Raw genomic sequence first — 23,261 nt, 5'->3', positions numbered from 1 at the left:
CCACATTGCCTATTGAAATAGGCATTGAAATTGTCTCAGCTATGTACAAGGCAGGGAAAAAGAGGGTTATTCCATATTGGATTACGGGATGATGGCCGATGTAAGATTTGCAGAATCTCAATGGAACAAGCTTTAGGAACACCAAGTAAAGAATGCATAGAGATGTTGGCTTTAAAGACTGCTGAATAATAATACTGGAGTATTACTTTTTTATGTGATGTTACAAATGAGGATACAAAAGATCAAAATAGATAATTTTCCCTTTTCCAGCTGCATCATGGGAGAAAAAAAATATTTGTTATTCTATAACAGCACTTTCGGTTTTTTTGACGTTTTCGGGACTTGCACCATTGGGACAGGTATTTAAATGGGGATTGTGTTGCATGCAATCGAATCAGTTATCAAGGCTTTTAGACAGTTTTTTTGTCAGTTTCCCGACTTTTCCGATTAAGGGGACATAGCCTCCATGAGGTGGTCGTGGCCTCGCGAGAAAGGGGCATGGTTTGCAGGAAATCATCCAATCGCCCACAATTCTGGCGAACAGTTTAGACCAACTAAAAGTAAGGCTAAAGTTGGATCCGACAGTCTTACACTGCACCAGAAATCATTATTATAGTGATAAATCTTGCACAGGAAAACACTAGTGTTTTCCAGCTAGAAACTGGCGGAACCTGAGACACATTGTTGAATCCCCCTCTTTTTAGTAATGTTTTCTTTTCCATCCATTCCAGAAATACACATCAATGACAGTTCAACGCCTCCCAACCCGTAAGTTAACCCTTTAATGCAAATATGAGTGGTTAGTGTTTTGGAACTTTTTGACATATTCCTGGGGATTTTGAGATTGTTTTCGCGTGACACATTGGGCCACATTTATAAAAAACTAGTGCAGTCTGTACTATTTGCAGGGTGCGCCAGATTAATTAAAAATGGCGCACAGTCTTCATTAACCCCTTAAGGACCAAGCAGGATTTTTTAAATATGCCCTGTGTCACTATAAGTGGCAATAACCTTCAAATGCTTTTAGATGATATATTTCGCATTTAAATATAAAAATATAAATTAGAATTTTTTTTCTAAGTTCTAAATTCTTTGCTTTTCAAGTAGATAGCACCCAAATAACATTGTAAATAACATTTCCTGAATGTCCGCTATATGTTGGCATGGCTTTTTAAGCATCTTCTCATTTTTCTAGGTTGTCATGGGGCTTAGAATTGTGAGTGCACTTTTTCACAATTTTATGAAAATCCCCAAAACCTATATTTACAGGCACCTGCTCAATTTTCAAGTAAGTTTGAAATGCCTAATATTAATAAAATCACATAAATGCCCCATTATAGAAACTAAACCCAATAGTGTGCCTGCTGTGCGAGGGGACCCTAAGAGGAGCGAAAGGACCCGAAGAGGGACCAGAGCATCAGAAGCAAGAAGAGGACCTTCGGGGGCATCGGAAAGTCTGCATAGGTTGACTGTAATATGCTTCAATTCATAAATATTCATCAAATGATCACTTGTTCATGTCCCACCCTGGAACAAATTAAAACAGTAAAAAAAAAAAAGTTTAAAAATAAAGTCCAAATAAAAGAAAATATTAAAAGAATAAAAGTTCCGATGCCCCATCCCATATAAAAATCAAATACTACATAAAAGTAAAAAAAAAAAAATCACCCAAAAAAATACTACATAATGGATATCACTCCATGGCAACCCGTACAAAAAATAAAATTCACTAAATTTACGGAGTCACTGAACCCGTAGGTTGAAAGCCGTAAAAACAAAACAAAAAAAAACATTTATTTTCACATCTGACCTCATAAAAACTGGGAAAAAAAAGTGATCAAAAAGTAATTTACCACGGCATGATACCAGTAAAAAGTGCAGATTGTCCCACAAAAAAAGCCGTAAAAAAACTCTGCAAACAAAAAAAATTTAAATGTTATGCCCGTTAATAAATGGTGATGCAAAAACAAGTGGATTTCTCACAAAATTTGTTCTATATTCTGTAAAACAAGTCAACCATAAAAAAGCTATATAAATGAAGTGTTTCCATAATTGTGCTGACACATAGAATAAAGAAAATATTTTTATTGTATGGTTAACGGATGGGGGAAAGAAAGCTAAAAAAATTAATGATTTTTTAAACCACCGCCAAGAAAGTCAATAAAATCTCATTATTTGCTATTGAATCCCCCGTAATGATGTACCTGAAAATTCTGCAAAATATAATCCACCATATGCCTAAATTACAAATAAATAAACATTTTAAAGCCTGTAAAATGTGACAATGCAAATTGAATGGCGCTCCTTCTGTTCTATTCCCGTCTATGTGCATATACAGCGGTTTACCAAAACATATAGGTTATCGGCATACTCAGGAGAAATTGGGTATCAAACTTTGTTAAGTTTTTCATCATTTAATATATAGTGACCATTTCAATTTTGGACAAAATGAATGTATTATCTAAAAAAAAAAAAGTTTGTAAATTACACTTCCATTTTGTTTTAACCCCTGTGAAACCTTAAAGGGTTAAACTACTTAAAGTTGATTTTTCATTCATTAAGAGGTGTAGTTTCTAAAATGGCGTTATTTACAGGGTTTTACTCTTATTTAGGCCTCTCAAAGTTACAAATATAGGTTTTGGCGATTTTTATAAAAAAGTGAGAAAAATGGCACCTAAAATTCTGAACTTCCTAACAACCCAGAAAAAAAAATGCTTAAAAAGCCGTGCCAACATGAAGAAGACATTTAGAAAATGTGAGTTGGATATATTAAAGGTGATCAACCACCAGATTAGCGGTGGTAGACTATCCTATAATTGTTGCTCAATACCTTTAGGGGATGGATGCAAGTGTCTCTGGCTTAATCCAGGGTGCCCATAGTCCTTGGAAAATAAGGTCTTAAAATCACGTCACCTGAGCCCCTCATGGCTCCTCCGCTTCTAAATTAGGCATGCCCCCGATTCATTTATATCCATCCCCTCAGTCTGCTCACTTGAGAACAGACAGCTGATGACTTCATCCGACTGTCTGGAAATCAAGAGCATGAACTTCTCGAGTGAGCGGACGGAGGGGCTGAATATTAATGAACCGGGGCATACATAATTAAAGAGGTATTCCGGGAATATGAACGTCTGACACAAAACCCCATGAATAAATTAATACAACAATACTCAATGTCATCAGTCACAAAATGGAGCTTAAATAGTCCGATTTAATGATTCACAAAATTTACGGCCTCTCTAAAGTAGGTGGAGTTATCACTAAGATGGCCACTGGAAACTACAAGTTCCATGATCCTTTAGTTCTCAGTAACTCCTCCTCCCTCTTATGCTCTGCTCCCAGTGATGATGTAACAGGTTTTCTTGCTCTGTTACCATAGTAATGATGTGTAACTGCCATCACCAAAACACTGGCCATACTGACTACAGCGAAATGTAGTGGTGATCACATGACCTGCCCAGGCAGCTGCAGAACATGTGATGTGGACATGTGACCAGCGGCCATCTTCTGTTCTGTGTCTGATCCACAACGGGCCGTGCGGAGGAAATTAACGGACTGATTAAAGGGCCAGTAGCATTTTAATTCTTCTGCTAATTCTAATTTTCTGCTTAAAGGGGTATTCCGGGAATCAGCATAATTCATATACAAGTGGGCACTCAAGATATAAGCTAATGTGTAATTAGTTGTTATTTAAAATTTTGCTCCCCTTAGCAGAAAATGCTGGTGACATGGACTGTACTGAAGAATTAAAATGCTACTGGCCCTTTAATCAGTCCGTTAATTTCCTCCGCGCGGTCCAGGGCAGGACAGAAGATGGCTGCTGGTCACATGTCCACATCACATGTCCTGCACCTGCCTGGGCAGGGTCATGTGATCACCACTACGTTTGGCTGTAGTCGGTTGGTTGCAGTGCAGCCAGTATGGCCGGTGTTTTGGTGATGGCAGTTACACATCATTACTATGGTAACAGAGCAAGAAAACCTGTTACATCATCACTGGGAGCAGAGCATAAGAGGGAGGAGGAGTTACTGAGAACTAAAGGATCATGGAACTTGTAGTTTCCAGTGGCGGCCATCTTAATGATAACTCCACCTACTTTAGAGAGGCCATACATTTTGTAAATCATAAAATAAAATTATTTAAGCTCCGTTTTGTTACTAATGACATTGATTATTGTTGTATTCATTTATTTATATCATCATGAGTTTTTTTGTCAGACGTTCATATTCCCGGAATACCCCTTTAAGGGAGCACAATTTTAAATAACAACTAATTACACACTAGCTTATATTTTTAGTACCCATTTGTATATGAATTATGCTGATTCCTGGAATACCCCTTTAAGGAGCAGAGTAGCAGTGACGCACTCAGGTGAAGTGAGTCTGTGCGCCTTAGGCTCATTTACATATTTTTAAAACCTCATTTTCTCTGGATTACGAGCACCCTGGATTAAGCTGGAAACACTTGCATCATCCCCTAGAGCAGTGGTGGCGATCCTATGGCACGGGTGGGTGTCTGTGGGCACTCAGGCCATCACTGCAGGACAGAGTTCACCAAATAGGACCAAATCTTTCTGCAGTCCCAGGCAACTTAAGAGATGCTGCTCTCGATGCTATTTTAAAGCGACACTTCATTGGCTGTTTGGATCTGTGGGAAAAGTAAGAAGGTGTGGACAGGGCTGCATTATCTTTAGAGGTCATCCTGCTAGACCAACCATTCTTCCTGTACAGAGAGACCCTGGAGAGAAGCTATTTGCCCTCTTTCTTTCAACTGTATTAGTGGCATTAGGCGGCCGATACAATTGAAAGATGTGGAAGAACACGTTGCAATAAGTTACTGCTTAAAATGCCATGTTGGCACTTCACGGTAAATAAGTGGATTTTGGTTGTAGTTTGGGCACTCAGTCTTTAAAAGGTTCGCCATCACTGCCCTAGAGGTAAAGAGTATCAATTATAGGACAGTCTACCACAACTAATCTGGGGGTAGATGTACTTTAAAGCATTACAAAGTTAACCACTTAAAAGTGACATTGGGCAGATTTCAAAAAACAGACTTGGTCCCTAAAATGGCTTAGTCCCAGAGAATTTAACTTTATCACCTTGTGGCGAGTTAAAACTTGTTGATAGTGTCATCACAACGCAGATGCAACAATTTTCTGAAATACTTTATTAAATAACACATTAGCTTTGTATGAGATTTACAAACAAGATAAATGACAATGTTTAAAATAAACCTCTAAAAAAGGAATAAATAAAATAGTAAAATAAAAATATATGCATATTGCACTATACCCTCCATTAGGCATATAAGATGCTGAAGCAGAAATATGGATCAGTGGTCTACAAATAGCACCTGTGAGAAAGTACTTGGTTCCCCAATATTGGTCCGAATCAAATCTCGATTTTTATCATATATTTGTTGCCTATACAATGACAGGCATGGAATGGTACTTTCTTTTATACACTGGCTGCACTGTGTATCACACTACAAATAGACTATGGACAACAAAACTGATAGTATTAAACTGCAAGAATCTTCCCGCGGTTCTCTTCATAATGTTGAATCATCTCTTCCATGTTTTTATCTGCATCTATAACCTAAAAAAAGAAGAACAAGACTCAAGGACACAGGCAATAAGAAGCTGGATATACACCTTGTACAGACTGGCCTTTACTAGCTCTATTGCCAATACAATCATAGCTGGTCTAACAAACTAGCTCAGAACGTGTGCTACATTTACAGGATTTCACATTAGGACCTAATGACAGGTTCCCATAGGCTGTTTAATGCTAATTATTAACCTTCTTTTATAATAAACATTCTTAGCTCTGTTCAGTTTTAAGTATATAAAAAGTACAATTGGCTCCCTGCCAGCAAAGAGGATTGAGAGATATGTGCATCTGTGCAAGGCTGTAGATCTACATGAGGGAGGGGGGAGAGTTAGGAGAGCAGTGATGACCACACAGGGACTCACAGGCTTGCACAGACGTCCCATAACTTGATCCTCTTTGCTGGCATGGAGCCAAGTATACTTTCATATACTTTTAAAACTGAATGGAACTAAGAATGTTAATTATAAAAGAAGATTGATTATTGTTATTATACAGCCTATGGAAACCTGTCATTAGGTCAAAATGTGAAATCTTGATAACAGTTCTAAAAGAACTGGACTCCTTTAAAAATGCTGTTTAATGGGATTTATAGTCGTTAAAACACAAGTTGTTGTTTGTGACCTAAAAGAAAATTATGAAAAACTGATACATAAAGGTATATAAAAAAGATTGTATAGCTCCCCATTATAGGATGAATATTTGATTTATTTGGTAAAATATGTATAGCCCTTTAATCAAAATCATATTCATACAAGTAAATTGTTGGGAACATCATATATCACATATCAAATAACTCACTAGAACTGGTGCTGGCACTGGAAACGAGCTCTGCTTAATGAGCCACTCTTCATAGAGCACATGTATGGCATCTAGGTACTCCTGGAAAGGAAATGAGAAGGAAAATGAATTTATGCCTCAGGCTGGCACTTTCAATACGGCTTGTATTCACATCCATATTTAATAACAAGCAGGCAGCCCTCTCATCTATTCATGCTTTACTGTAAGCTCCATGACCAAACAATTCCCAGCAGCCCTGGCCGACCTGATCCCTTGTTGAGTTTTCCCCTGATCCTCATTAGCTCCAGCCATACAATTGCCTATTATTAGGTATTGTAGAGTGTACCAGTCCGTCATTGTGAACTAAGTTACACGACGACTACCTGCTCCATTATTGCTCTCAAAAGAGTCACTGACCCTTTTTATTCATGGCACTGCTTAAAAAAGATCACCATGCAGTTACTGCTCCAGAATAATAGGACTCTTCAATTTCAGACGTTTTTCTCTGTAGACCTTACGTACCACTTTCTAAAGAGATTGTTCACTTTCTTGTGAGCTCCAGGCACTTCAAGAGTATAACGTTTGTTATTCAGCTAATCGCGCCTCAGTAGCGTTGCTTACAGAACAGATATATATGATACTCTGCAGGGGTTTCTGTGTACAGACATCAATGGGCTATGAGAGACCACAGTTACAGATGTTCACGTTTTATTTAAAGCAAGGCTCTATATCAGGGAGATGTGTCAGAGGTAAAGCATCTACCCCAAGACATGGGAGCTATGGCTCTGTTCACATCACATAGGAAGCTTCTTTTAAATGAAGATGTTAGCAGCCCTCGCACGGAGATAGAAATTGCTAAATAGATCTGTCACATACAAAGACAGTAAAATATGCTTCTCTACAGCACCATAAAAATTACCCTGCCCAACAGAGGCCACAAGGAAAATCTATGGATATGTGTTTGTTGTATACACTGGGAGCTCTGTAGTTTATGGCACAACATATGGCACAATGCAGATATAGCCTGGAAGGGATATAAACTTGGTTTCCCTTCTGACTAGTCAAACAAACCATACTGTAAAGATAACATTATAACAGTAGACCAATAATCTAATGCGTATGGGGTAACCTGACATCTATGGCCTTGGAAACAAGGACTGGGCGATATGGATGCCTGATCATTTGCTTTCTAGGAGATCATTGTGACCATGAGTCTAGCAGATGCTTATCCAAATCTCCATATGGCAGTGCATGCATTCCTGATTCTGAAGAAACCGGCTGGGGACACATAGGCCATGTTTGCTGTAGACAATCCGCTGCAGGAAAATTCTCAGCATATATTGAAATTCTAAAATTCTGCAAATGCACAGCCTGCAAATGGGGCTTAGGAGATACATAACATTGAGAATAAAAGTCCTTACCATCGGTATGACCCGCTCTTCCTCTCTACACCTTGTCTTTAGTCTCTGGTAACAGGTTTCAGGGGATGTGCGCAGATAGACTGTAAAGGAAAGCATGTGCAACAGAGTCATTAACCATTTATAGTCATCTGTTGAGATGAGCACAATAGACATGGCTGTGTATTTATGGCTGCTCAGCATGAATATGGTCACCACTATTACAGAGGTGCAGGACTGATTTGATCCCATAAACTGTCTCAGCATTTCTTCCCTTATTCTCCCCAGCAATAGTGATTCATCTTCTGCATCACATGGTAAATACTATGCATACAGATGAGAGATGAGCTCTTGGCCACTCAAGTGCAGCTTTACCACACAAGAACCGGGTTGACTTGCTTGGTGACCTTTAGTGCAACAACTAAAGGTCAAGTCTAGTTGTTACATTAAGTTAAGTCTTAATGTAAAAAATGTATCAATAAAGCAATACTGATAGGAACTGCAGTAAGTGCCATCTTCTTATCACCATATCTCCTTTTAAGCTACTATAAGAAAAAGACACTTCCCAAATAGGATTGAGGGGGTCGTCTTATGTATAATATGTACTAGAGTTCCCAATAGAACCTTACCTATCAAGTCAACAGAAAGGTCAATATTCTTTATAATCCAATTAAACCACTCGGTTAACACAACATAATCAACTTCAGGCATCTTACCACTGAAAAAGACAAGGAAAGTAGTAAATGGAGAGATCACAGGTCAGGAGCCTCAGAGACATGAAGGTTCAAAGTTCCACCAAAGACATCACAGAGCAGGATTGTGTAGCTCCCCCGCTGATCTTCTATACACTGGCATTGTTTTACTTTACCCTACCATTAAGATAGATAGGCACATCATACATAACCTTGGTGTCAGGGTGGTCTAATATAGATGTGAATAGTTATTATTGGGAATTTATGACAGTAGATTTGTATGCAGAAACATTTCCTTTAGATCATGATTGATCAGATAGCTATGCTTTAATTATTTAATTTATATTGCCCATTAAAAAGGTCTTACCCTCTCAATTTTGAGGAAATTTACACCTACAGTTATTTGGAGATAACTCTGTTTGATAAGGCCTATGTATCCTCATGTTGGACTTATGCTCCTTTTTGGTCCCTTTTTATTGGGTCCTGCAAGACCAATCCTTATCGGATTTATTCAATGTGCATTCTCTCTCTCCATGTTCCCCTTAATAAAGTTTATTGTTGATTTAAAAAAAAAAAAAGTCTACCAATGAAGACCTAAGAGTCTCCATAGTAGCAGGCTACAAACAAGTTGCGTAGTCTGATCATGTAGTCAGATTGTTGTCCACCTTTTGTCGTTAATTCAAGGAAATCTACCATCAGAATATGTCATGATAAACCAGGGGCACTTACTCATAGATCCAGGCCGTGTGACTATGGTAATCTTCTTATAGCCTTCCTTCTAAAATCTACTTTAAAAATTATGCTGAAGAGCCCCTCAGTGCTGCAGTGTCACAGGTGGTTACAATGAATAGAACATGTTTCTCTGCCCTTTCCCTCTTCCCTCTGTGTAATGTAGCAACAGCAGCAAGTGCAGGTGGAGGGAAGACTTGCTCTGCTCATTGTAACAAACAGTGAAAAAGACATCACTGAGGGGCTCTGGAAACACCCCCATTGGCTCATTAGCATAATTGTAACCCTTTATTTTAGAAGGAAAATAATATAAGAAAAGTACCACAGTCACATTGCATAAAAGTATGAGCAAGTGCCCCTGGTTTACCATGCTGGATTTTGATGGTAAATTTTATTTACATTGGTTTATTTAAAAGTAGAAGACAGTGGTAATAGGGACTTCAAAATTAGCCAATTTTGTTTGTAGCCTGTCCCCATGAAGAAACACACGGCTTCTACGGCTAAGGGCGGTAGGAAAGCTTCAAGACCATTTGCTCTGTTGCTTGCTTTTATATTTTATTATGTATTTCATTAGGCAAGTACGTGAAAATAGGGTTTCCATTTAAAGGGTCATCTGGATATAAAAATTTCACCTAATGACATGTTTCCATAGCCTAATAGTAATTCCCAGTATGCTCTTGCAATTAACATTATTGGTTCCACTCCCTAAAAGTAGATAAAGTATACCTGGCTTCTTGCTAGCAAACTCGATCAAGTCATTGGGGCATTTGTTGCAAGGCCGCAAGGCCCTGTGTCATCATCCTCTCTACACTGCTCTCATACTTATTATGACTCTCCCTCATCCTCCCCCTATCTCCTGCTGACCTAAGCTGACAGCAAGGACTCAGCTCATGTTGGCGCGATTGATGGCAAAGGAAGATGGATGGGGAGAGCTGCAAAAACAGTGTGGAGATAATTATGATGACTTGTAGCCCTGCAACAGACACCCCATGAATCGATCCGGTTTGCTGGCATGGAGCCAGTTTTACTTTTATCTACTGAAATCAGTAATGTTGATTATTAAAAGCAGATTGGGAATTAGTATTAAAAAGGTTGTGGAAACCTGGCATCTGTGAAAAGGTGAAATCCTAATGACCGGTTCCCTTTATGTAGTAAAAATGACGGAACAGTTCATGTTGGGACTTTCAATGTGCCCAATTATAATGATTTTGAGGAAAACTTATGTATAAGCATGTTTGAATTTTAACAATTCTGAAATACGACTATACAGTATAGTTAAAAGAAATTTTTCTTTTTTTGCCACAAAAAAAAACTTGTTGACTCGAATATAAGCATAGGTTGGAAAATGCAGCAACTACTCTTTAACAAAATGTCCAGCAGAGCTCCCTTTCCAAAAAAAATTGACCAGCCGTGCCCCCTTTACAAATAAAATCACCAGCACGCAGGTGTTGCCACATCAAGCACAACAGAGTGCTTGCAGAGAGTGCGGGCAGAGAGCATAGACGTGTCTCTGCCTGGAAGCCACAAGATCCGGGGAGAAGACGAGCCACGGATAGAAGAGGATGCCAGGGGACAGCGTCGCAGGGTGAGTACTAAGGGTGTTTATTTATATACCCGAGTATGGCTTTTTCAGCACAAAAATTGAGCTGAAAAACTTGGCTTATACTTGAGTATATACGTTATTTTAAATATGAAAAACAGAATTTTAACCACCCATAACAGGAAGCAAGATACAGTCACCCTTGTGATACTGAACCTTGTAAATATATAGTGTAACAAAAGTGATTGAGAAATACTGGAATTTACCACATAAGGATTAACCGTACACAGATCTCTCAATAAGGAAACTTGCTCAGTAAAAATCATCAAAGAGATTCCTTTTACCATAAGCATTAAAAAAGGAAGTGCAATCTTAAAGGGAACATCTCAAGGTTTCTGGGGGCCCGGCACCTGACGTATTGGGCTGTGTATATACTGGGTGTCTGTATCAGTAACTGTATGTATGTGTATAAGCTGAATGTGCATATGGTACATCATGTATTTGGGCATTTGCTGTATGTATGCATGTACGTATACATACATAATATATATATAGTGTGTATATACTGTGTGTGACTGTAACTCATGTATGTGAGTATACATGGGGAGGGCCCATTCAGAAGTCTGCTATGAGGTCCTGCTTCTCCTAGTTTTGCCCCCGCGCCTGTAGCCAATAGGAACTTAGCAGTCTGTTTCTTTAAAGGGAACCTGTCACCGGGGACCTTATTTTCACTAAAGACAGGTTATAGAAGCTTATTACACCTGCAGTGGAAATCTGTCTACAGCTCAGATAAGTCACATGTTGTTTTTTGAAATGCATCCAAACCAAAGCGAAGCCCCTGGGACTACCCCAGGATTTTGTCAGGTGCAAGAGTAAGTTACAACACACAATTATATTGTAATGCAAATACTTAGAAAAGGCAGAGAGGTATTTTTGTACTGCTGGTGTCATGGGCTTTTACAATCTGTCTTTAGTGAAATATGTGGTCCCTGGTGACAGGTTCCCTTTAAAGAGGACGTGTCGCCCTGAAAAATGGCACTAAGAGCTGCTTACTAAAGTAAGCAGCTCCTAGTGCTAAAACAAATGCAGCATGGTTACAATGTTAGCGTTATCAGACACCTCCAATAACGCTAACAAACACAATAGAAACACCGGCGTATTCATAAGAGGGCGGTGACTGCCGCACGTCATGCGACGGTCACCATTGCCCTGTGGAGTGAGCGGGGCAGTCCGGGGAAGAGGAAGCGCTGGCGGAGTTTTGGGATGGAGTTTTGCGCTCAATCATGAAAATATACTGCAATACAACTGTACAGCAGTATAATGTGAATATCCAGCCCTTACAGCCTGCCCTGCGTCTTTGACCATGACTGTTGGGACCATGATAGTGGCACTTAGTTACCGTATACACTTGTAGCCAGACAGCCCCCTGTGGTGTATAGGGGGCCAGCTCTGCTGGCTGTTACAGCAAAGAGAAGATGAGCTGCGGGGACTGGAAGGTGAGTATGTACATTTATTTTTTTATCGACTCCTGTATAAGCCGAGGTGGGGTTTTTCAGCACATTTTTTGTGCTGAAAAACCCAGCTTATTCACAAGTATATACGGTATTTGTCTGCTGCATACTTTTCGTTTTGCCCTTTATGCCATTTTCACACAAAAAGGGCAGGAATGACAGGATGGAGAGCAGTCTGGGGGACAGGGACACCCAACTCACTAAATATGGCTTGCAACAGATTCCTAGTGCAGGTTATAGTGCAGTTCTACAACAGTCAGGACAAAGTGTAGAATTAATCCTAGCATCAGAACCTCTAAGTACATCTGGCGGGACAGGTGTGGCTGGCAAAACACCACCCCTTTTCCCTGCAGTCTCTTAATGAATGTCACCATGCATCAGCAGCAAGCAGTGATCTTGGAAATATATCTAAAAGGACATCTACCACTAGGATGAGGGATTGTAAAGCAAGCACACTGACATACCGGTGTATGCCCCTTCTCACAGGATCTGCTCTTATTTTGGTTGCTTATTCCCTGATTTTTACAAAGAAAGAATTTTCTAATTATGCAAATTATCCAGAGGGGCTCCAGGCTCCATAGTTTTTGATTGAGTCTGAAGTCCCCCAGGCTCATTTGCATAATGTTTAAAGCCTTTTATTCTTAAAAAATCAAGGGCATAAGAAGGTTGAGGAAAAGTGGATCCTGCTAGAGGGATCACACACCAGCATGCAAGTGTGTTTGGTTAACAATCCTTCATCCTGGTAATAGATGTCATTTAAAGTGTATCAGAATCCTGAAAAACATTTCATTATACAATGCATAAATGTTATTTGTGAGAAGGCAAACCAATCTGCACATATACAATGGATAATTCATGGGAAAATAATCTACCTTTTATAAAGATTTTCCACAAATATGTACTTTGCACTATGGATGGACCTCTCCATCATTTTAACTGGAGCGGCCTGCAAGAATTTAGAAAGTTAAAAACAGATTATTTCACAACAGACTGGTAAGTAAACTATTATATAATCCCTCCCTTCATAACAGAAATTTCCTTTTACAGACCAAATAGAGCTGCGATTCAGCATACTAACATGCGCTGGGCCGCTAGGAAGATTAAACTTCCGAATTTGCCATGGAGGTACATTGGCAGGTCTTGGGCCAAACCAATCCACAGAACTATGAAAAATGGCAGTGCCATCACTGGGTAGTGCCATACTTATAGAACAGTGGTGAATCACACAAAGCGGACTGACCACTGGGAATACATTTCTTAAAGTATATTAGAATGAAGATAAAATCCTTACTGTTGGTTTGGTGTGGACATCCAACATTGTGAGCTGAACATATGTCTGCAACGTTAACCCCCATCTAGTCGGATCCATGTACATTAAACCCTAAACAAAGAATTGTAAAAAAGGAGAGTGGCGTATAAATTCTTTTTCATTTTTAAAGCCCCCAGCAATAAATAAATATATATATTCTTCCTTCCACATTGTGTCTGCACTTTTATTTTGTACAGCCGATTATCCAACAGCATAACAATAATCATAGAGATGGACTAGGGCAGTGGTGGCGAACCTATGGCACGCGTGCCAGACATGGCACGCAGAGCCCTCTCTGCTGGCACGCATGCCATCATCCTCCACCGTGTGCAGAGGCCCGCAGGTCCACAGTTTAGAAGAACAGCATCTGCCCCTTGCGCTCATATACAGAGCAAACAGGTCACACTGCATGGGGTAGATGCAGTTTTTCTAAACTGAGGACCTGCTGGCCCCTCAGATGCAGCACTTGGCCGGGTCCAGGACAATGTCTGTGCTCCTGTTAGAGGAGCCGCTGCTCTATAAGAAGTTCCCAGTGCAGCGCTGGGAGCAGGAAGCAGCGGGGGTGAAGCTTGTACCTCCCCCTCCTACTAGGAGACCTGGAGTGCATATGTGTGTGTATATGTGACATTTACACACATATGCATAACACAGATATATAATATGTCTTTGTTATGCACATGTGTGTGTGTCTGTATCTGTGCCATGCATACTGTATATATGTGTGTATTATATGTCTGTGTTATGCATACTGTATATATGTGTGTACTATATGTCTGTGTTATGCATACTGTATATATGTGTGTACTATATGTCTGTGTTATGCATACTGTATATATGTGTGTACTGTATGCCTGTGTTATGCATACTGTATATATGTGTGTACTGTATGTCTGTGTTATGCATACTAATAGTGGCGGTAAACATGTGGCAGTATTATTTGGCCTTTATGTAGGTAATATTGCTATAAATTACCATGTTGGCACTTTGTGGTAGAGAAGTGGGTTTTGGCTTGCAGTTTGGGCACTCGATCGCTAAAAGGTTCGCCATCACTGGACTAGGGATTAGGAAACCTGCAATATTTCTTCTCAAGTCCATCTCCGGCCCTTTCCAGCCTTTCCCAAAAGAAAGTTGTCACCTCAGTACAATACACCAAGACATTTATAGGGTGAATAGTGTTCCCTGTCACTGTCTCAAAATACAAAGCTTTAGTTTGTCAAATGTGTTAAGTACAAAATACTGAATGACATAACTCAGAATGACTTTTTTTGCCAATTTGATAAATTTTTTCTTAAATCAGGCCCCCCACTTAAAATATCTGGCCCTGGAGTTGCTATGTAAATTAGCTTGTACAAGCCAAGGGGCCAGTGCACAGAAACAGATCCAAAGAAAATAACAGGTCACTGCCCACTTGGTTAGTATGAGCTTAGGCACATAATAAAAGCACTTTTGATCAAGTTTAAGAAAAAAAAAAATCAATTGTGTGTACAGCAGCAATGAATTAAGATTTGTCATGTAGGGTTTTTTAGCTGGTGACAGTTTCTCTTCAATTTTGACAAAGGAAAGAAGCATCAGGTGATCTTTAACTCAGTTCATCACTCAATGGTGCTTGTAAAAAGGCCTCGCAAGTCATACCAGGGAAGAAGGTGGCACTGCACTGGTGATAAACAGGGAACCGATAGGTGGGGACAGATTAGGGACTATAGCTTAAAAGTCTCACCTGCTCCGTTGCCCTACATGCATACACAAATACACCCACTTGAGATCAAAATTGAAGAACAATGTATGTCCAATTTATTTTTTCAGAAATTATGTAATCTCCATCGATTTGATGGAGTACAGCCTGCACTAGAACAGTGTTTTACATATTTACCAAAGTACATCCACATAACCTTTCATTTTGCAAAAAACATGAGGATAATACATTTTCTGAAGGTTACAACAGTCACCAATCAGTAGGAAGTGCACAGGCGTTTGCCACCTGGTGCCAATTTCCTTAATTATCTGACAAACCCTAATTTACTGGCAGCCTAGCTTTACAGTTTTCAAAAATATTACCAAACCAATTGTTACAGACATTTATACTGGGCTGGCAACGGATAGGGGGAGATTTAACAAAGTGTCTCAGGTTCCGTCAGTTTCTAGTTGGAAAACACTAGTCTTTTGCTGCGCCTGATTTATCACTGTGATGATGAATTCTGGTGCAGCATAAGATTGTCGGTTCCTACTTTAGACCTACTTTTAGTTGGTCTCAACTATGTGTCAGAATTTTGGGCGCCCCTTTTCCCCCCACGAGCCACGCCCTTTATTATGAAGCCACCTCCATTTCCCAACGGTCACACCCCCTTAGTCGGACAAGTCGGGAAAGTGCCAAAAAAGGTCTAAAAGCCTTGATAACTGTGGTGCAAGGCATTTTAGGCAGGGTTTTTGGCTCAAAACCACCAGAATTGTGGTGCAAGTGCGTTAGTAAATCCCCCCATAGTGTCTCCCCTACAAATATGCACCAACCAACTCCATCAAATAGTATACAAAACCCAAAGCACACAGAGTAATCCAGTCTAAAAAATATCACATATTTATTAAATGAAACAGTTTAAAAGCCATATATCACAAACAGTATAAAAAACAAGTCAGGAGTAGGACTCCAAATAGCTATATTGCCATCATACCTATGGCACCTAGAGCAGTATATAAATAACTTCACAAGTGCATCATGCATAAAAATTCATAAGCGGGTAGTGAATCCTAAGAACGTCATTACCAATACATCATAAAGTAAAAGGGTCTGTGTCCATGTATAATGTCCCTACAGTAAAATAAGTACATACACCCATTTTAGACTCGTGATTGTTAAAAGTGGCCAACCCCTTGAATTACATAGTAACTCACCAGTGGATTGTGGCCTTGGACATTTCTCCATTTTGATACAGGTTCTGTCAAAACCTGAAAAATAAATCAATTTATTAAACACTCTGCAAGAATGGTCTTTTGATATTTTTGAACAGGCTGCCATCCCATTACAGCATGGTTCCGTCAATTGTGAAAAATGGTTGCAAGAAGAAATGGATTTTTAGGCCAGGAGTTACATAAAGTTACAAAAAGTGGTTGCTATACAGATTACAAGGACCAGGAAAGATTCAGTCTATGATGTTCACAAAATACCCAAACACATTGCATAAAGTATTGCCAATACAGCACCCAAGTAATACATGGCACCTTTCATTTCCAGAATTAATATTGATATTTGTCACAATGATTACCTTATATACTCGAGTATAAGCCTAGTTTTTCAACACAAAATTTGTGCTCAAAAACCCTAACTCGGCTTATACTCGAGTCAACTAAAAAAATAAAGTCAAAACTCACCTTTCTGACATCACCTGTAGGTCCTCTTCTGTCTGAGACAGTCTGAGACAGAAGAGGACCTATGGGGGACGTCGGAAAGATGAGTATAGTGTTATTTTTTTTCCTACTACAGGGGCTGGGCAGGCTGTATGCTACAGGGGCTGGGCAGGCTGTATGCTACAGGGGCTGGCAGACTATATACTGGGAGGCCGTAATCAATGCATTTCCCACCCTCGGCTTATACTCGAGTCAATAGGTTTACCCAGTTTTTGTGTTGAAATTAGGAGTTTCGGCTTATACTCGAGTATATACGGTATGTGCATTTCTCCAAGCATGATGACCCAGTGCAAATAGAGAGAAAGCCACGACTTCTTTATTCAGAGCATACAGCTGTATTCTACTCTGAATAAAGGACATGTATTTTTAACTGGATTTAAAAGGAGCACCATGGCTCTCTCTATTTGGATTATGGTGGGCCCAGTCAACAAGTGCTTACTTTCCGCGATACCCGGACTTTAAAGGGAACCTGTCACCAGGGACCTCATTTTTCACTTAAGACAGATTGTAAAAGCCCATGACACCTGCAGTGCACATCTACCTTTCTGCCTATTCTAAGCATTTGCATTACAATATAATTGTGTTTTATAACTTACTTTTGCATCCTGACAAAATCCTGGGGTAGTCACAGTGGCTGGGCTTTTGTTTGCATACATTTCAAAAAACAACATGTGTCCTGTTTGAGCTGCAGGCCGTGTTTGTGCTCCTGTACAGCTTGTCCCTCCCCCACTGATGTCATGCTGACCAGGCTGTGACCTCTGAGAAGGAGCAGGAGGTGGAGCTGTACAGGAGCACAAAGGTGGGGGCCAAACTCTGAGGAGTGGGTAATACAGACAAGGCACATGTTGTTTTTTGAAATGCATCCAAACCAAAGTCCAGCCCCTGTGACTACCCCAGGATTTTGTCAGGGAGCAAGGTAAGTTATAACACAATTATATTGTAATGCAAATACTAAAAAAAGGCAGAAAGGCAGATTTGCAATGCAGGTGTCATGGGCTTCTGCAACCTGTCTTTAGTGAAAATGAGGTCCCTGGTGACAGGTTCCCTTTAAACTGGTGAACTGCTTTATATATCACATGGAACCCCACGCTACGCCCCCTGCTACAGTACCCCGTCACACACTACCTGTGTGATCCCATCCCCAGGGAGTTATATGGTCTATAACATTTACATACTTACATCAAGGTTCGCCGTATTGGAGAAATACTCTAGACAGCTGGTTTTTCCACTAGCTATATTTCCTTCCACACAGATCTAAAAAGATTAAAGGAAAAAGGTGTGAAAGGTGACTGAACAGATAATATATTAAAACCATCCTTCTATTTTCCCACATGGGCCATTAAAGTGTAGTTAACAGTTTCAAGCTTCTGATACTTTGTTTGGACTAGAACACAGGGCCAAAAGAAATCAACTGACCCTTGTGCTATTCTTATAGGGAACCTGTCGCCACATTTTCACAAATACAGCTAGTGACAGATTCCTATGAAACCCTATTATTTAACTGACACCCATCTTTTAATCATTTTTTCCATTACATCCATGTAAATCAACTTTATTATCTACTCCTCCCCATGTCCCCCGCTTCTTTTCAGCATGTCATGTGACATCATCACTTTAGTCTCCTAACCTTAGCAAACTGTACACAATGCAGATATCTGAATTCACAGCAGCTTCCATGGACTTCTACTCCTCCCCATCCTCCATGGAGGCTGCTGTGAGTTCATGTGATCAGATACATACATGGGTTAGACGTTGCAGATGTAACAGGACCTCTGATTATGTCATCCTGGTCACATGACTAAATGCCCAAGATGTAACAGTTTTTCAGAAGCATATTTCAAATCCAAATGCGGTGTGGATGATAATGTGGAAGCACATATAATTGATAGGTGCTACTCCACCTCTTTTTTCACCACTTACCACGTGTGAAAACTCCCTTAAAGGAAACCTACCATTTAGAATGGTCGGTGTAAGCTGTAAGTACCGGGCACCAGCTCAGGGTGAGCTGGTGCCGGTACTTACTTTAGTTAGTGTTATAAACCGCGGTATCGCGGTTTTAACACTTTTTAAACTTTAGAGCAGAAGGGGCTTCGGCGCTGCGCGTGACCGTGCGCGCGCAACATCTCCGCTATTTCCTATGCAGGCGTGCGCACGCAGCACCGAAGCCCCTTCTGCTCTAAAGTTTAAAAAGTGTTAAAACCGCGATACCGCGGTTTATAACACTAACGAAAGTAAGTCCCGCACCAGCTCACCCTGAGCTGGTGCCCGGTACTTACAGCTTACACCGACCATTCTAAATGGTAGGTTTCCTTTAATGTGCTGGACTCACATCAGGTGAGCTGCATAACAGTTTACATTTTTGTAACATTGCAGCCATGGAAATAAACCATTTAGGGATAAGGACAATGCTTTTTTATCATAGTTTTTGATGAAGTCTTTATTTTGTGTGGGTTAATTGCATGACTCTATAAAGAGTGTACAATGTACAGATTCACAGTACAATTCCCTTGAAGAGATAAAGGGAACCATTCATTCCCAAATACAGGTTCCCATAGATCCCTAGTAACTAACTGACACCTTTCTTTTAGCTAAAAATTGTTCCCCTGAAATCCCCATTAATATCACTTTATATAAAGTATCTGAAGGGCAGGGGTTCATCTCCGTCCTCACGGGTGTAAGTAAAAGATGGGACTATATCCACGGCGCTTCTCCAATCCAATAAAATAATTTTATTATAAATAAAATCAAGTAAAATGTGAACTTAAGACAAGTTCACATTTTACTTGATTTTATTTATTTATAATAAAATTATTTTATTGGATTGGAGAAGCGCCGTGGATATAGTCCCATCTTTTACTTACACCCGTGAGGACGGAGATGAACCCCTGCCCTTAAGATACTTTATGCATTTTACCCAGTGTTTTATGCATTTTTCCCAACCGGCAAGGACTAGGCTGCATCCGATGTGTGACCCCACAGTGTTGTGCCTGCTTGCACAACGCTCAAAGGTGAGCACGATATATATTTTTTAGGCAATAGCGATCTATCCTAGAATTTATTACACAAAGGAGCGCTTGTTTATTTTTCTTTTTAGCAATTTAACTTTATAGTTTTACCTGGTAACTAAATATGGCTACAGCGAGTCCAGCAGCTACTCCCCATCCTATATCTGTATGCAGCTGTAATGTCATGTGACCTGGATGACATCATCACAGGTCCTTTAGCATTAGAATACTGTACGCCAAGCATATATCTCATGAAATCACAGCATACTGTATCATTTTAAATCACAGCAGCCTGCATGGAGAGGGGTAGAATGGGGTCCATGGAGGCTGCGGTGATTGTTTATTTGTGGTCAGATATGTACATGGGGTACAGTTTGCTAATGTTAAGTAGCTTAAGGAACTTTGATGTCATTACCCTTGTCACATGACATTAGGCCACCCCCATCTACTTGCTCCAAAGATTCATAGATACAGGCAAGTTTATAACTCTGATTTTATGGGTATCTGAGGGAAACTATTTTTAGCTAAAATAAGGGTGTCAGATAGTTACTAGGGCTCTATAGGAACCTGCCACTACCTGTATTTGTGAAAAATGTGGTGACAGGTTCCCTTTAAGTAGAGGATATTGTAACTAAAGGACACAGAGTTAGTCTTAGCCTTAACGGAAAATACTTACTGTGCTTTTAGCTTTGTTTCTCAATCCATTAGCTACAAAGAAATTTTCAAAAAAAGTGTTACAATTAAATCAAGATCATATGGAAGACAACTGAACTTTCATTGTTGCACCATACATTAGCAGTATATGAAAAAAGGGTTGTGCTATATGGAAACCGTTAATAAGCAGATGTTGGACATATTATATTCATATCATGTGTGTTTTTAACCCCTTCCAGGGGCTGAGCCCTCTCCATAGCCGGTAAGACATTGCTGCATATTACAGCAAAGACTTACCGGTAACACCCGCAATCGCTGCTAGCACCAACCACAGGCTGTTATTCCGTCGATCGCTTCAAAATGGTCTCTGCCATCTTGGTGACTATCGTCACTCCCAGAGACGTCATTGTGGAGCGGCGTTTGGTCGCCATGACAGCCTCAGGTCTTCTGAAGACCGAGGCTGTCTAGTTTTAACACATTCATTACAATGTGCGATTTACACATTTTAATGAATAAGGTGGAAAATCCCCATATACTGCTATACAGTAGTATGGCAGTATATGATAGGATCGATCAGACAACCTAGGATTAAAGTACCCTTTTCTGAAAAATGATGAAAGGAAAAATTAAAGGAAAAAAATAATTTTAAAAAAACCTAAAAATTCAAATCACCCCCTTTTCCCTAGAATTGATATAAATAAACAGTAAAAATCATAAACACATTAGGTATCGCAGCATCTGAGAATGCCCGATCTATCAATATAGCGCCCAAAGTCCAAAATGACACTTTTTTGCCATTTTGAAAAATATAAAATATTCAATAAAAAGTGATCCTCAAAATGGTATCATTGAAAACTTCATCTAAAGTCGCACACAATGACACTAAAAAATGTTATGTACAGGAAGTTTTCATTTTTGTAAATGTATGAAAACATTATAAAACCTATACAAATTTGGTATCCCCGTAATCGTACCGACCCAAAGAATAAAGTAGACCTGTCATTTGGGGCGCACAGTGAAAGCCATAAAATCCAAACCCACAAGAAAATGGTGCAAATGCGGTTTTTCACCATTTTCACTGCATTTGGAATTTTTTTATTCCAACTTCCCAGTACACGGCATGGAATATTCAATATCATCACTATGAAGTGCAATTTGTTACGCAGAAAACAAGCTGTAACAGAGCTCTTTATGTTTTGAAAGTGGGGAGTGAAAAATGGAAATGAAAAAACAAAAAAGGGCTAGGTCGTTAAGGGGTTAAAGGGATTTTTCAATGAAACAAGTTATGCCCTATCCACACTCCAGTCTTATACTGCACCAGATTAATCATACAGCATCAGTCTAAAGACTGACACATTAATACATCTCCCCCAATTTAACCAGGGTCTGGATGTACCTCGATCGGAGCAGCTGGAGCCGACAGAGATTGCCAAGCGCCATACATCGGACCCCATCAGGCCTCCCTCCCCCCCCCCCCCCATCTTCATGATGGGGGAAAGTGGGTTGTCTGAAGGGTTCCGATGTATTGTGCTTGGCAATCTCTGTCAGCTCAAGAGCATCTCGGGGAACATCGTCTGATCTGCTGGAGGTACATCCAGACGATGGTTAAAATGGAGGAGATGTATTAATGTGTCTGTCATTAGAGCAGTAGAGAGTAGCACTAGACAGAGTGTTTAATCACTGTGCCTGATGCTGGATGATTATTCCGCTGCAGTATAAGACTGGAGCGTCCAACCTCCAGGAAAACCCTGGGTCAGATGTTTGATACTTCACTAAATGTGAGCACACTGCACTAAATATTTGGAGTTTTAGATTTATACATTCAGAAGCGCCATTATATCCTGTGCTCTGACATGTACATGATATATCATGATAGTCTGGGGAGCAGCAGATGCCCAGGGCTGCCAGACTCCAGCATTTATTCCGGAATCACACGTCCTTTATGGCTGCCATTCCTCCTCCTCCTGAGCTGTGAGGACATGTCTGCACCTGTAGTACCCACCGGGGGCGCACCTGTAGTACCGCAGCACGTGACATGCAGAGCCGGGGCGGTACTTACCTGCACCATCACTGTGCAGTAAGCGACTCATGGTGGGCCCGACCCCGACTGCCGCCCGCTGTACTACAGCCCGCAGCCCAGTGCACACTCGAACCGCTGCTGGCAATGACATGCCCGGTGACGAGGCCTACACATGGCACAACACATCCGGCTTGTAGTCAGCAACTCCCCCGACATCGTCACAGCCGGCGGGGAGGAGACCTGACAGAGAGGCCGGCCCCGAGTCACTGACAGGAGGAGGGATAGTGTCATAGTGTATGTAATCACCCGGGATATAGCACCGCAGCCATTGTGCTATAGGCTCAGTGTAGTGCCCGTCTCTGCTGTAGTATGAGCCCATGAGGTAAATCACCGCGTGTATGGATATGAGGGAAATTCTGATACATTATGTGCACTATAGGCGCTCATTCTTCTCCACAGTTTTTATAGAAGTCAATAGGAAACTAAAAACGCATCAAAGCCGAAAACTTCATCCAAAAACCTATCTTTTCAAAGTGGATGTGTCTGCAAAAAAGAAAAACTTCATGAGAGGCACTTATTCATTTTGGCGCAGGAACCGTGCTATATTTTTGGAGTG

At 40.3% G+C, this 23,261-nt stretch overlaps 1 protein-coding gene across 2 annotated transcripts; it reads right to left on the bottom strand.

Annotated features, from left to right (window-relative positions):
• Nucleotides 1-5,146: 5,146 nt before the first annotated feature.
• TK2 (thymidine kinase 2) lies at nucleotides 5,147-22,934 on the bottom strand. 2 transcript variants are annotated; one of them, XM_072117484.1, is made up of 10 exons: nucleotides 22,685-22,934; nucleotides 20,648-20,679; nucleotides 18,146-18,220; nucleotides 16,454-16,507; nucleotides 13,550-13,639; nucleotides 13,131-13,204; nucleotides 8,416-8,504; nucleotides 7,811-7,890; nucleotides 6,411-6,491; nucleotides 5,147-5,597 (listed from the first exon to the last, which is right to left on the bottom strand). In XM_072117484.1, exons 1-10 carry the CDS (start codon nucleotides 22,794-22,796, stop codon nucleotides 5,520-5,522), a joined length of 765 nt encoding a protein of 254 aa, XP_071973585.1. In that variant the 5' UTR covers nucleotides 22,797-22,934; the 3' UTR covers nucleotides 5,147-5,519. The 2 variants fall into 2 exon arrangements, with proteins under 2 accessions (XP_071973585.1, XP_071973586.1); XM_072117485.1 differs by lacking the exon at nucleotides 22,685-22,934 and adding an exon at nucleotides 22,485-22,586.
• Between the last annotated feature and the right edge of the window lie 327 nt (nucleotides 22,935-23,261).

Source organism: Engystomops pustulosus, chromosome 7, assembly GCF_040894005.1.
Source record: "Engystomops pustulosus chromosome 7, aEngPut4.maternal, whole genome shotgun sequence".
NCBI classification, from domain to species: Eukaryota; Metazoa; Chordata; class Amphibia; order Anura; family Leptodactylidae; genus Engystomops; species Engystomops pustulosus.
This window is presented reverse-complemented; position numbering and strand designations above follow the sequence as displayed.

Excerpts from the sequence above, each read along its gene's own strand:
- TK2 (XM_072117484.1), bottom strand. The coding sequence starts at position 22,796 with ATGTCATTGCCAGCAGCGGTTCGAGTGTGCACTGGGCTGCGGGCTGTA. Across the intron at positions 13,205-13,549 it reads ATGTCCACACCAAACCAACA|GCCGCTCCAGTTAAAATGAT; the intron begins GTAAGGATTTTA and ends AAATTCTTGCAG. Across the intron at positions 7,891-8,415 it reads CCTTTCTGTTGACTTGATAG|TCTATCTGCGCACATCCCCT; the intron begins GTAAGGTTCTAT and ends TTTCCTTTACAG.